Genomic DNA, 13,629 nt, shown 5'->3' on the forward strand with positions numbered 1-13,629 from the left:
CCAGCCCACATGGCAGTGATGCGATGGAGAAAGGGAGTGTGCTGCTCACGTGTGCGTGTCTGTGCCACGCTCCCACAGCCGGGGCCCCCTTGCTCTGCTGGCCCGGACGCACCGAGCAGGGGTGGGCGAGGAGAAGGCTCCCAGGATGTGGGCAGCTGGCTGGTAGCCTCGATGCTCAGCCCCATTTTGTTTCCCTCTGCCCCCTCGCTCCTGTCCCAGCTTCTCCTGCTGGGAAGTTAGGCAGGTGGTCTGGAAGGGAACAGCGTGCGCGAAGCCTGGAGTTGTGCTTCAGAATCCTGCACCTACTCACTGGCTCCAGGCTCCCAGACCCTACCCTGCCCGGACCCAGTGAATCAGCATCTCTGGGGCTGGTACCAGGAAAGAGCGTTTTTTGCCAGGCTCCCCAGGGATTCTGAGACCAAGCCTTTTTGGAATTTTGGATGGATTGCCCGTAAGGGTTGATGGCAGTGTTCAGGGTAGATTGGCAGTGACTAGACCGGGCTGCTCATTGCAGATGCATGTGGTTGTCTCCCAAGCTGGGGAGGTGGGCCAGCATGGGACAGGGGAACCAGTCACTGGACTGAGGACACTGGTGCAGCATTTGGGGTCCTGGAGAATGGCCGTCGAAGGGGTCTGCGCAGCCCAAGCCTATCTTCTCGCCTCATCAGGAGGCAGTGATGAGACTCCATCTGCCCTTTATTTCCATTAAGGTTTTCTTCTTGGGGGAGGAGACAGCCATGTTGTGGTCCAGCAAAGAAATGCTTCCCACTGCGGCCCTCAGCCAGAAAATAACTTGTTTCTCGCTTCAGTTTTTGGTTTACAGACATGTGACAAAAGAGGTAACATTTCCAGTAATGATGAAGCCAATGGAAAAACAAAAATCTGGGGAAATGCGCATTACTTATTTTTTTAGCACCTTTTTCTGATCTAAAGTTACTTTGTTTAGAAATAGGACTGTGGCATGTGTAACTTAGTTGGCTTGCGGCATTTTTATAATTGGTCAGTTTTGAAATGTGAAGGCAGAGAAACATTTTCCAGAGTTTCAGTAAAACTTAGATGTTTGCAGGGAAAAAAGTGGTTTTCCCTGGCTCTTTCGTCTTTGCCCCCTGGGTCTTGTCATTGCCACGTGTGACCCCAGCAGCTGGTGCAAAGATGTGTTTTGTTCATGTTAGACCTGAAGTCTTGAAGAAAATGGGACCACATCAGAGAGTCCCTTCACGTCCCTGTGCCCAGAAGAGACACCACTCTGTGCTGCTTCCCGAGTACTGCTCCTGGCTCAGGGGTGTGACGTGCAGGAGAAGCCCTCACAAGTGTCTGGGCACCGCCTTTCCCATTATGCCAGTCTCCCCCGCTCGGCCCTGGAGTTGGCTCTGGGTCAGGGTTAGGTACATAACTGTTCCTGGCAGGAGGGTGAAGTCCTTTCATTTTATTTATTTATTTATTGTATTTTTCTGAAGTGAGAAGCGGGGAGGCAGAGAGACAGACTCCCGCATGTGCCTGACTGGGATCCACCCGCATGCCCACTAGGGGACGATGCTCTGCTTATCTGGGCTGTTGCTCTGTTGTAACTGAAGCCGTTCTAGCGCCTGAGGCAGAGGCCATGGAGCCACCCTCAGTGCCTGGGCATGCCCTCCAGCTGGTACGGGCCACCTCGGGAGTGAGGATGCATTTGCGTAGCAGCCCCAGCAGTGCCAGAGAGATGGACGAGGGAGCCACACTGCCTCCCCAAACCGACGTAACTCCTGACGCAGACGGGAACACCTAGGAAAGCGTCTGTGATCGGGAATATCTGTGCCCTGTCCTTAAAGCTCAGAGACAGATGGAAGAGTCAGTTGGTCATAGCTGGGGCCCCAAGCTGTGCGTATGGTAGATGCTCATTAAAGAGTTAGCAGTAGATTCACTGATGATCTGATAGCAAGAGTCCAGTCTTGAGAGCCAAGACAATCCACTTGCTGCGGCCCTGGGCTAGCAATGCCAGGTCTCAGGTCCATTGCTGGTGCTGCCATCAATCACTCCCGGAGGGATGCAGTGTGGAGACAGCCAGGGAGGGAGACGGACCACAGAGCCGGGGACCCGGAGACCCAGCAGCTGCTCCCTCCGTCCTGCTTCGCTGGCTCCTATTTCTGCTGCCGCCCCCTCTCCACAGCTAAGGGCTTTGGCTGGGGGATATCCTAGTAAGTGGGGGAGGACCACCAGAGCAGCCCGCCCCAGGGCGGGGGCGGGGGGGATCCCGGAACTCTGAACAGAGTTGAGTTTGTCTCGTCTCTGCACATCAGTGCCCCGGTACGGGGAGAGGGGAGAACCTGAGAACTGAGGGGGAGGCTGCAGCCCACGGGGCCTCTGTGGGGTCAGGCAGCAGCTGCCAGCAGCAGGGGCTCAGAACCCTGCCTGCCTCCTCACCCAGTGTGTCTGGTTAGCCATAGGACCTGTCTGGAACCGGGAAGCTCCAGGTCTTTCCAGCAGTTGGAGGGAGGAAGGCAGCCCGCCCACTCCACACCTGCGTCATCCCCTCTAGGTGGCTGCGGTGCCCCTGGCTTCCTTGCCACCCTGCCCATACCCGCTGTGGCTGGGCTGTCTCTGCTGGCCGCAGCCATGGCCCAGGCTGGTGCCTTTGGACTTAGTCCCTGATGGGCTGTGGAATGGCTCTAGGCCCAGCCCACCCCCAGCCCAGCCCAGCCCAGCCCACTCCCCACCTGAGAGGGGAACTGACTGTTCTCTGACTGCATAGCTGAGTGGCCAGAGGGTCAGGGGTGCATTCCTAGCCCGGGTTGGGCTGCCCCCACTGTGAGTCTGGATTCTGGGAACAGCAGCTCCTGGGGAAGGAGGCAGGCCCCTTCTTCCTGAGAGCAACATGAATAGGAATATGGCCGCGTGTACAGAGAGAAGCCCGGCAGAACAAATGAGCCTCCCTTGGCCAGTGGCCAGGGAGGATCCAGGGAATGTAGTTCCCTGTGTTAGGCCCCTTTGTTCGCGGTTCCCGGCCAGCCTGCCTGGGCTCGAGTCTGGCTCATCACTTCCTTGCTGTGGGGCCTTCGGAACAATCTTTACTTCCCTGGGTCTCACTTTCTGCATCTGTAAAAAAATACAGATTGTTGTGAGGATTAAATTAGATAGGGCTCATAAGATGTTTGGCTCAGTGCCAGCATGAGTGTTAAGAAAGTGGGAACTGGTATAATTGTTGGAGCCCAGTCCTGACACTCACTTGCTGTGTGATCTTAGGCAAATGTCTTCCTTTCTCTGGTCCTGAGTCCCCACATGCTTCTTCTAGCCTTTGGGTTACCACCAAGAAGCCAGAGATGTTAGGGACGGAGGGGACCCAGAGACAAACAGTGGCCCATCTTTGCCGTCTGTCTTGAAGGTGATACCTACCAGAAATGTCAGCCCTGCTCAATTCCTTCTTCAGTACTTCCATTTATTTAGCTCAGAATTCTGTGACCCAGAAACCTCTTGCAGCACCGGTTGTATTATTTATGGGGCCTCTTGTTCATAAATGATTAAAGATTTCAAAGGGGGCCGCAAGAACATTAAACCAAGTGAGGGTGTGATCCTGCATGACTGCCCAGGTTGTATCAGCTTCATGCCCTGCCTTGGAGTCCGCGAGTAGAGGAGGCAGGGCCAGGCTCTGAGCTGCTGCTGTAGCGGCATTAACCCCTCACCCCTCCAGGCCACGGGCATGGTTTTCACGCCGTAAGTATTTATGACAAGCTACATAGCGTTGCCCATGTGAGCAGCAGCTCACACACCTCAGAGTTGTACACTTCCAGACTTCTGCCTGTATGACTCTTGATAGGAAGTTATGTTTGACTGTTTCTTGCTTGCTTTCTTAGTCGCCTATTTTTAGAAAGAGGGAGAAGGGAGAGAGATCAGAAGCATCAACTCGTAGTTGTGGCACTTTAGTTATTCATTGATTGTTTCTCATATGTGCCTTGACCAGGGGGCTGCAGCCGAGCCAGTGACCCCTTGCTCAAGCTGGCAGCCTTGGGCTCAAGCCAGTGACCTTGGGCTTCAAGCCAGTGACCATGGGATCAGGTCGATGATCCCATGTTCAAGCTGGCGACCTTGGGGTTTCGAACCTGGAACTTTAGCATCCCAGGTCGACGCTCTAGCCACTGTACCACCACCAGTCAGGCTTTCTTAGCCATCTTAACCTGGCCATCCTTTTTCTCCTCTATGGCTTTCATACCACTTTCACTGTGGATGCCTCTCTTTCTGCTGCTCTGAACATGCCGACCCATTTCAGGCTCCCTAAAGTAACTATATCACGCAAACCAGACTACTTCTTTGTGAAGGACTCTAGCCCTGCAGGGCTGTTGGAAAGATTTGAGCCACTGTATGTCTGTAGCAGCCCAGTTCCTACAAGGGATGTGCTCATGGAAGAGCAGCTTCTCCCTTGACTACATTTCAATAGCAGGGCTAGCAGCCGGCAGCCCCTGATTAGTTGATGTCCTGAAAGCAGTGGCCGAGTTTCCTGGTGGCCTAGTCAAAAAGGAAAAGAAACACACGATGTCTGTAGGAAACCTGACTTCCAGCCCTGTGCAAAGTCTAGTTGTAGAAAAGGAGAGAAAAGACTCGAGTACAGCAGATCTTTAGAAACTCGTTCAAGGCTGCAGTGAGGTAAGAACAATAGAATTCCCAAAGAGGGAGAGGTCCCGAGTAGAGGTTGAAGAATGGAAGGATGTCAAGAAGAAAGGGGTGGGGGTGGTGTGTTCATTCCATGCAGGGCCCCTGGCAGGGTCTTTGCTTCTCCTCCCCTCCCCGGAGCCCAGGGCGGGGACTGTGTAAGCTGATAAGGAGGGTGACCCTGCCCCAGTCCCTCGAGCCCTTGGTTTGCTTTAATTCTCCGAGGATTTTGTGCTGTTGGCTGTTCTCACTCCCGTCTCTCCCACCTGGGCTTGCAGCCCACTCTGGATTTATTAGTTTGGATGGGTGGGACTTGCTTTACACCAGGGAAGAAAGGATTCCTGGAAGCATGGTTTGAGACGAGATTTGGGTAAATTGAACCCAACTCTCACTGCTCTGGAGTTCCTCAGAGCTAGAAGAAACCTTAGGATGCGCCAGGAAGAGTCTCCAACCTAAGTTAGGACTGTGCAGGTGTTTGTTTGTTTTTTGTTTTTTGTTTTTATGTAGCACTTGGGTGCATGTGTGTTTGGGGGAAAACTTTCTTACTATCAAAGTAGTATTGTTCTCTGACTTCTCATAACCACTTGGACCTGACAAGAGTCAGGTTTAGAATCTCTGTCCTCAGGTCACGGTATTTGGCCAGGGCCCGCAGACACCGGCTTTTCTCTGGGCGTAGATGCCTGCTGGTTTTGCAAGCCAAGAGGATGGACTGTGGCAGGGACAGAAGTACTGGAGGATGGTCAACAGGGGGACCCTGTCTCCACACCTCCTGTCTCCCAGGCACTGCTTGAGTCACCAGCTCTGTCCCCACCCTCCGTGCCCCTTCTCTGTCCCCCACCAGAACCTTTTGCAGGCATTGGGCTATTTCACTCTTAAAACAACCCTACAAAGACACAGGAAGTATTTTTATGCTCGTGTTACAAGGAAGAGAGGCTCAGATATTTGCTACGTGCCCAGAATCTGAGCTAAAAGGCAGAGGAAGCACAAGAACCAAGACTTCTACAACAACTTCTTGCTCCAGTTTTCTGCCCTCCGTACCTCTTGAGTGATTTGCTTTTTTTCACTTGAGTTTCCATATATTGAGCATGTGTCAAGTGTTTTTCTCGGGAAAGATTCTTTTTAGCCATAGTGCACTTGTATTGCAAAGACTAGGCGGCTTCTGCTGGAAGAGTCTAGAACATCAGAGAAGGACTGTGGAGAGCTGTGGGCCCACATGTTTGATTCCACAGATGTCAGCATTGGTCCCAGAGAAGTCAGGCCACTTGCTTAAGGTCTCAGAGCTCATTCTCAGCAAAATCAGTTGTGCAGCTTCCTGGTCGGATGCGCCTCGATTTCCACCAGGCACCGTGACTCTGCTCCGTTGGGCTCTCGGTTGTGTCACCCGAGGAGAGGGAGGCAGAGACAACAGGGAGGGCAGGAAGCAGTTAGTTTGTGTCTGTCACAGCTGCTCATTTGGCTGCGCTGGCCTCTCGATCCTTCACCCCATCTCTCTGTCTCTCCATTTTCCCAGCCCTGAGCCAGCAACCTTGTCTGCCTCCTGGCCGGAGGGCCGGGGTTTGTGAGCCAGGGGCTCTCCGTTCATTGTAATGAGGCCGGGGGTTCTTCCCACCCTGGGAGAGGGCTTGCTCTGGTGGGCCGGAGAGAACGCACTCCAAAGAGGGGGAAGTTAGGGGTGGGAACCGTGAAACTGGATTAATTCTGCGGGTCCAGGGGACTGGGAAATAAATCATGTTTTAAAAAGACTTTCTTTTAGAAAGACAGGCTCATTTCTGGTTCGCTTCCCATTTTCCTTTGGAAAGAGAAGGGAAGGCCTGCTTATGGGGGATGAAGGGGGTGGGAATGGGCTCGGGCTGTACACTTAGTAGGGGCTCAGCTTCCTGTCCACCCCCACAACCCGTCTTCCCAAAGGCCCAAACCCCCAAACCCCAAGGGCCTGGAAGGGCATCAGACCCTTTGAGGTGATTTTTGTGTGTGCATGACAGAGAGAGGGACAGATAGGGACAGTCAGACAGGAAAGGAGAGAGATGAGAAGCATCAATTCTTCATTGCAGCTCCTTAGTCTCCTTAATTGTTCATTGATTGCTTTCTCATATGCGCCTTGACCGGAGGGCTGCAGCAGAGCAAGTGACCCCTCGATCAAGCCAGCAACCTTGGGCTTCAAGCCAGCAAACTTTGGGCTCAAGCTAACAACCATAGAGTCATGTCTATGATCCCACACCCAAGCCAGTGACCCCCGCGCTCAAGCTGGTGAGTCCGCGCTCAAGCCTGCAACCTTGGAGTTTCGGACCTGGGTCCTCCGTGTCCCAGTCAGCACTCTATCCACTGCACCACCACCTGGTCAGGCTGAGATGATTCTTGAAAAAATTATCCTAGCAGCCAAGACCTTCTGAGCATTTAGTCTTTGTGGGTTAAGGGTCCCCGCTTCTCTTTCCTAGGGTTTTGGGGCATCTCCTCCTCACTGATGGCCTCATCTGCTAGCATAGGGGTTGACAAACTATTGCCCACAGGCTATGCCCAGCCCACCAGATGGTTTTGTAAATAAAGTTTTTCTGGCACACCAGCTATTCACAGGGTTGAGTAGTCTCAACAGACACCACATGGCCCACAAAACCTGAACTATTGACTCAGGCCCTTTGCAGAAAAAGTTTGTCAACTCCTAATCTAACAGAACAAGTCTTCCTGGCTTCTCCAGGCCCAGGTCAAATAATATCCCTTGGCTCACAGAGAGGTGTTAGCACTTCCCAAATGGTTTCCTTCTGAAGAACCCAAAAGAAATAAAAAAGAAGGTGTGCAAAAGAACAAAGCCGGCAGAGATGGAGAGAGATGGGGTAACCTCTTAGCTGGGTTGGCTCAGGGCTAGGCAGGGCCAGATGGGGCAGGATGGGCCTGACACGGCTCGGGGGGGGGGGGCAGTCCATTTGGCCACATCTGGGGTACAGCCCCAGGAAGTTCTGACCCCAGCAAGATGTAGCAGCAGGCAGTGAAGTCCCACATTCTGACTCAGCCCCCCACTTGGCCAACCCTGCTTAAAGCCTCAGAGGCCCCACGTGCATCTAGCTTGTCTCAGGCCTGTGGGACCAGTGTAGCTCTTTCTGCCCACGGAGGCTTCCCTCTGCTAGGCCTGATGGACGCTGTGGCCACAGAAGGTTTGTCTCTAGTGCCCCAGAGCTGACTGGACCGTGCTCATGGGAGACGTCGCCGATGGTGGCTAACAGTACTGAGCACTAACTGTGTACTAGGCACTGTGCTGAGTGCGCACTTACTGCATATTACCTTTTTTAATCCTTGCAGCAGCCTAGAAGGTGATTGTATCCTTTCATGTGGATTTTTACAAGTGAGGGAACAGGTTCAGAGAGGTTAAGTAACTTCCTCAAAGGGGCAGAGCCTGGATTTGAATCCAGATGGTCAGACTCCTGAGTCCTTACTAAACCTCTCCCCCAGAGCCCCCCTCTGTTGGTTTTAAAGTAAGAACTGGGAGGGCCTGGCTTCCCAGCTCTGCGTGGGGGGCAGCCTGCAGCTGGAAAGGCGGCTTGCTGAGCAAGGGAGAGTTAAGTGCGTACAACAGTCAGTGGCAGAATGATCACTTGAAGTCTGTGTCCCCACAGGAGATGGACACTGGGTTAGCTGTGTGACCTCAGGCAAGTTACTTAACCTCTCCATTTCATTTTCCTCATCTATAAAAGGGAGGGAATACCTATCGTTGTAAGTTTATTGTGAAAAACAAATGAGTAACCATCTGTGCATGCGGCTCGATGCTTGGTGTGTAGTGAATGCTGTGTAAATGTCCCTGCCGTTAGGATTAGATCACTCTGTCATTGGGTCAGGCAGCAATCCTGGCCAGGGCTGGGTGGATGGGCAGGCAGTACAAGGGCTTTTGTTTTTTGTTTTTTGTTTTTGTTTTTTATCTCAACGTTTACGTGAGGGTTTGTATCTCCGATTTCATCCCAACGTTTCCTCCTCATTGTCCCTGCTGCAGCCAACACCACGCTCCTCTGGAGCAACGAGCAGTTCAGCAGAGAAAGCCTCAGTTGGTTTGTTCCCGGACCTGGTTCCATTCCTGGCTCCACCACGCTGTGCTTGTGGGAACTTGGGCTGGTTACTATCCCTACCTGAACTCACACTGCTTCTGTGTATTATCAGGCAAAACATGCACACCCACCTCAGAGAATTGTCAGGGGGAGTAAATGAGCCACTGTGTGTCATGGTAGACTTGTCAGTGTTTATTCCGTGTTGATCCTCTAGAAATATTCACACCATTGATTAGGCTAAGAGCTTTCTGCTGCGTGATGTTATTATATCACATCTCGTGATCGTATATACATAGGTTTTTTTGTTTTGTTTTGTTTTTTACAGAGACAGAGAGTCAGAGAGAGGGATAAATAGGGACAGACAGACAGGAACAGAGAGAGATGAGAAGCATCAATCATTAGTTTCTCGTTGCGACACCTTAGTTGTTCATTGATTGCTTTCTCATATGTGCCTTGACCGCGGGCCTTCAGCAGACCGAATAACCCCTTGCTTGAGCCAGCAACCTTGGGTCCAAGCTGGTGAGCTTTGCTCAAACAGATGAGCCCGCACTCAAGCTGGCGACCTCGGGATCTTGAACCTGTGTCCTCTGCATCCCAGTCTGACGCTCTATCCACTGCGCCACCGCCTGGTCAGGCATATACATAGGTTCTTTTAGGTGCTTTGACTTTGCTTCTCCCTCTTGTCAGGAAGACAACTTTTTTCTTTCTTTCTTTTATTTATTTATTTTTATTGATTGAGAAACATCAGTTTGTTGTTCCACTCATTTACGCATTCATTGGTTGATCTTGTATGTTCCCTGAAAGGGGATTGAACTCACAACCTTGGCAGATCAGGATGATGCTCTAACCAACTGAGCTACTGGGCCAGGATCAGGAGGACAACTTTTAACCTCATTTCACAGATGAGAAAACTGAGGCCCAGATCAGACATGACTTTTGAGCCTGGGCTAGAGCCCTCCTCTCTTCTGGTCACTAAAGGTCCCTGTCCTTCTGGGTTGGAGTTGAAGTGTGACTCTGAAAGGAGGCACCCTCCCATTCTGCCAGGACCCATCTTCCTAGCGGGTGGGTCTGGGGTCTGGGGCAAGGGCTAGAGAAGACATCAAGGCCCAGTGGTATGGTCCCTGAGCCTGGAGACTGACCTGGGGCTCTCCAACCCTGATGTTTGGAGTTCCAGGTTCAGGCTGCTGAGCCTGCTGACCTGGTGAGGATCCTTAGAGCCAACAAGCTCTGTGGGGCCAGCCACCCACATGGCCAGAGAGGAAGGTCCAGGCTGCCTCCTCCAGGGCAGAAATAGCCCACGGGCCCTGTTCCAAGTTAGCATTATGTGGGCTTCTCAGTGCTCCAGAGGATGCCTGCGTTTCGGCAGACACCTCATTATCCCCATCCTGGCCGGCCGTGTCCCAGCGCCTCTGTAATCACTCCTGCCCACGCCCAGCAGCCAGCCCAGGGCCAGGAAATCACTCCCCTCCCCTCCCCCGCCTTCCGCCAGCTGCTCTGCGGGCGCCTGCAGCCACTCACCCCGTGGACCTCCTGCCTGCCTAACGGTTCTCTCTCCTCTGATTCTCCTCTCCTGCTGCCTCCTGCTCTCACGGACTTGGAAGTGTGGCTCTCCAGCTGGGCTGAGTCTCCCAAAAAGGACGTGACAGGTACTGCCCAGCGTGCATGTGCGTGCATGTGTGTGGACACGTGCGTCCCAGGCGTCCGTGTGGGAGCCGGCCCCGCTGGCCTTTGCCGCATGCTCCCTGGAGATGTGTAGCAGCCCTTTGTCAGCACGCCCAGCATCCTCTCTGCTTTCTCTTGCTCCTTTGCTGCCTGAACTCTTTGCCTACCTTTCCACCCTTTTTAGGTCTCAGATCCAGCCTTGGAGCCTTCTGATGGGCAGTGCCCACATAGCTCAGTGTGTAAGCAAATGCACCCCAGTCCCGGAGCCTGTGGGTTTGAATCCCGGCTCTGCTCCGTCCTGGGCCGTGCTGCCTTGGCTGGGTTATGTAACCTCCCTAAGTGGATGCGGTGCCACCTCATGGGGAGCCTGGCACACAGACAGTGAGTCCCTGTCATCATCTCCGGCCATTAACTCAGTTGGCCATCCCTGTGAAATGGGCCAGCCCAAGATTACTGATCTCATCTCAGGCAGTTACCCTGAGGCAGAGAGCAGAAGCCAGGCTCCCAGGGAGCCTCCCAGGAGGCTGTGGGGGCTGCTGTGGGACTGGGGCACCTGGGATGCAGGCCACAGCCCCCAGGCTCCTGGGTGCAGAGCTTGGAGCTGCCTCTGGCCCTAGGAGGCTCTCCAGGTTGTGGGCTGCCTAGCCCAGGACGGCCCTCAGAGCCCTGGGCCTGTGTCCTGTGGCCTCCTGGGCGGAGCTGGGCCAGGTCAGGGGCTCGCCTTTAGTCTTTGATCTTACTGGATAATTGCAGAAAACCTTGGACGGCAGAGTTCTCGGCTGCTAGAGGGAGATAGGAGCCGGCAGAGGATAGGGTTTCCAGAAGGCTTTTCTGGGAACCCCTCCATTTCTGTGAGTGCTGCCTGACCCCTCTCACCAGCTTCTCCAGCCCACCCCTGAGGGCTGAGGTGCAGGCTTGGAAGTTGGGGAACAAGGCAGAAGGGTCAGGGGGAGCTGGGTCCGTCCCTCCCACCGCAGCTGTGGGCGGGGGGGGGGGTGCCTCTTGGGAGGAAAGATCAGAGAAGAGGGCAGCAGTCAGGAGGACCCCTTGCCTGTCCCCAGCCCCTTCCAATCATCCTTCTGCTGTTGCCTATGATGAGGGCCTGGACCTGAGCTAATAGCTGGGCTCCTGTCCCTTTTTCCCCTCTCCTCGAGCCAGCGAGCCAGAGCCCACTTGGCCCACAACAATACATTTTATTCACCAAACGTATAGCCTGGCCGCCCAAGGGCCTGTGGAGAAGCCGGCAGGCCGAGGCAGGCCTGGGAGGAACCAGTTGTGAGGGACGTGGGTGGACTGCCCAGGGTTTCGGGGGGGGGAGGAGGCTATGGAGAGTGTGGGGAGCCCGGGGCAGGGGCCACCACAGGGCTTGGCTTCTCAGGATGAGCCCAGCTGTTGGGAGCAAGAGGCTGAGGGGAGGGAGAGGTGGGCCAGGGGAAAAGCAGCCAGGGTTGGAGTCTTGAATGAGTGGCCAGGTCTCTCTGGGCTTCAGTTTCCCCATCTGGAATGTGGGAGTATTCGATGAGACAGGACACTGGGGCAGGGGCTGATGCTGGATCCTTGTAGACGAGGGTCTTAGGGTTGCTTTACCTGGTGTCCCCTCCAGAGTGGGCCTGGGGCCTCTGATCTACCGCTCTAGATGGCAAGTGCCCGCTGCCTGCCAGGACGCAGGATCTGAGAGGGTCACATTGCAGGGACAGGGCCTTGGCCACCCTTCTCCTGGCCCCTGTGGCCCTCGCCCTGAGCTGCCTGCTGGTTCTGCAAAAGACCAGCTGAGGCTGCAAAGGAACCAAACCCCTCCTGCTTCTCCCCGAATTTTCCACTTCTATTTGCTTTATAAGCACTGTCTACAGGCGTCCCCAAACTACAGCCCGCGGGCCGCAATGCGGCCCCCTGAGGCCATTTATCCAGCCCCCACTGCACTTCTGGAAGGGGCACCTCTTTCATTGGTGGTCAGTGAGAGGACCACTGTATTTGGCAGCCCTCCAATGGTCTGAGGGACAGTGAACTGGCCCCCTGTGTAAAAAGTTTGGAGACCCCTGGTACAGTTTACCTAGGGCATTAAGCCTGTCACCTCATACCATGCTTGGAACAGTCCATGAGGCTCCTGTTTACCGGTGAGGAAGCTAAAGCTCAGAGAGGCTACTTGTCCTCCCCAGGGTCACAGAGCTGGTAGGGGCAATGCAGGACTGGATCTTGGACCCTCAGACTCCAATTTTATGCCTTTGTGTCAGAAATCTCAGGCAATTATTGTCTCCAGTGCCGTGTCCTGGGGCACCAGTCCTGGGGCATCTGTTCTTCGCAGGGGGACTCTTGGTTAGGCAGCAGCGCCCCAGGACAAGTTCAGTGCAGGATAGGGGCGAGCGCTGTGGCGAGTATGAGCCGGCGACTCCGGGAGGGCAGCGGTGGTTGGGGAGAATGGGGGTTGGTAGAAAGGAAGGCGTCCCAGGCCGTGGGAACAGCTACAGCAAAGGCTCGGGAAGAAGAACCTGCATAGAACAGAGCGGCTGGCCCGGCGGTGCCAGAACACACCTGGGGAATGATGAGTGCTGCCTGGAACAGGAGGATTGTATGTCAGGGAACTAGAACCTGCATAGGACAGAGCGGCTGGCCCGGCGGTGCCGGAACACACCTGGGGAATGATGAGTGCTGCCTGGAACAGGAGGATTGTATGTCAGGGAACTAGAACCTGCATAGGACAGAGCGGCTGGCCCGGCGGTGCCGGAACACACCTGGGGAATGATGAGTGCTGCCTGGAACAGGAGGATTGTATGTCAGGGAACTAGAACCTGCATAGGACAGAGCGGCTGGCCCGGTGGTGCCAGAACATACCTGGGGAATGATGAGTGCTGCCTGGAACAGGAGGATTGTATGTCAGGGAACTAGAACCTGCATAGGACAGAGCGGCTGGCCCGGCGGTGCCAGAACACACCTGTGGAATGATGAGTGCTGCCTGGAACAGGAGGATTGTATGTCAGGGAACTTGGGGAGCTCAGATTGTCAGGAAAGACCCAACTTGAATTTAGCCTTTATTCTATAGGCCACAGGGACCTGAAGGTGTTGGAGCAGGAGACTGACTTGGCAAAAGCCTCGTTTAGAAGTTTAAGTTGGCAGCCAGGACCAGGCAGGAGCCAGGGGTCCATCCAGGTGGTAGCTGGAGGAGTGCAGGTGTGAGGCAGGGGTGGGGCCGCGCTCCAGCGAGCGCCCAGAGCCCCCGCAAACGGAGCCAGAGGCTCTGGGGACCGCACAAGGGCCCAGCCCTGGATGAGACTCTTGCAAAGCCTTCTTCCAACCTGGGAGGGGCTCTCCTCTCTAGAAGGAT

At 54.4% G+C, this 13,629-nt stretch overlaps 1 protein-coding gene across 5 annotated transcripts in view; it reads left to right on the forward strand.

Annotated features, from left to right (window-relative positions):
* Window positions 1-13,629, forward strand: part of SH3PXD2A (SH3 and PX domains 2A) — a 241,501-nt gene that overhangs the window by 168,874 nt on the left and 58,998 nt on the right. For 4 of the 5 annotated variants that reach the window (XM_066354520.1, XM_066354525.1, XM_066354523.1 and 1 more), the window contains one exon: window positions 10,250-10,294. The exons of the other annotated variant lie outside the window; for it this stretch is intronic. In XM_066354520.1, coding sequence (XP_066210617.1) covers window positions 10,250-10,294 — 45 coding nt within the window. The remainder of the gene's footprint in view (window positions 1-10,249; window positions 10,295-13,629) is intronic. 5 annotated transcript variants of the gene reach the window in all.

This window comes from Saccopteryx leptura, chromosome 13, assembly GCF_036850995.1.
Source record: "Saccopteryx leptura isolate mSacLep1 chromosome 13, mSacLep1_pri_phased_curated, whole genome shotgun sequence".
Lineage (NCBI taxonomy): Eukaryota > Metazoa > Chordata > Mammalia > Chiroptera > Emballonuridae > Saccopteryx > Saccopteryx leptura.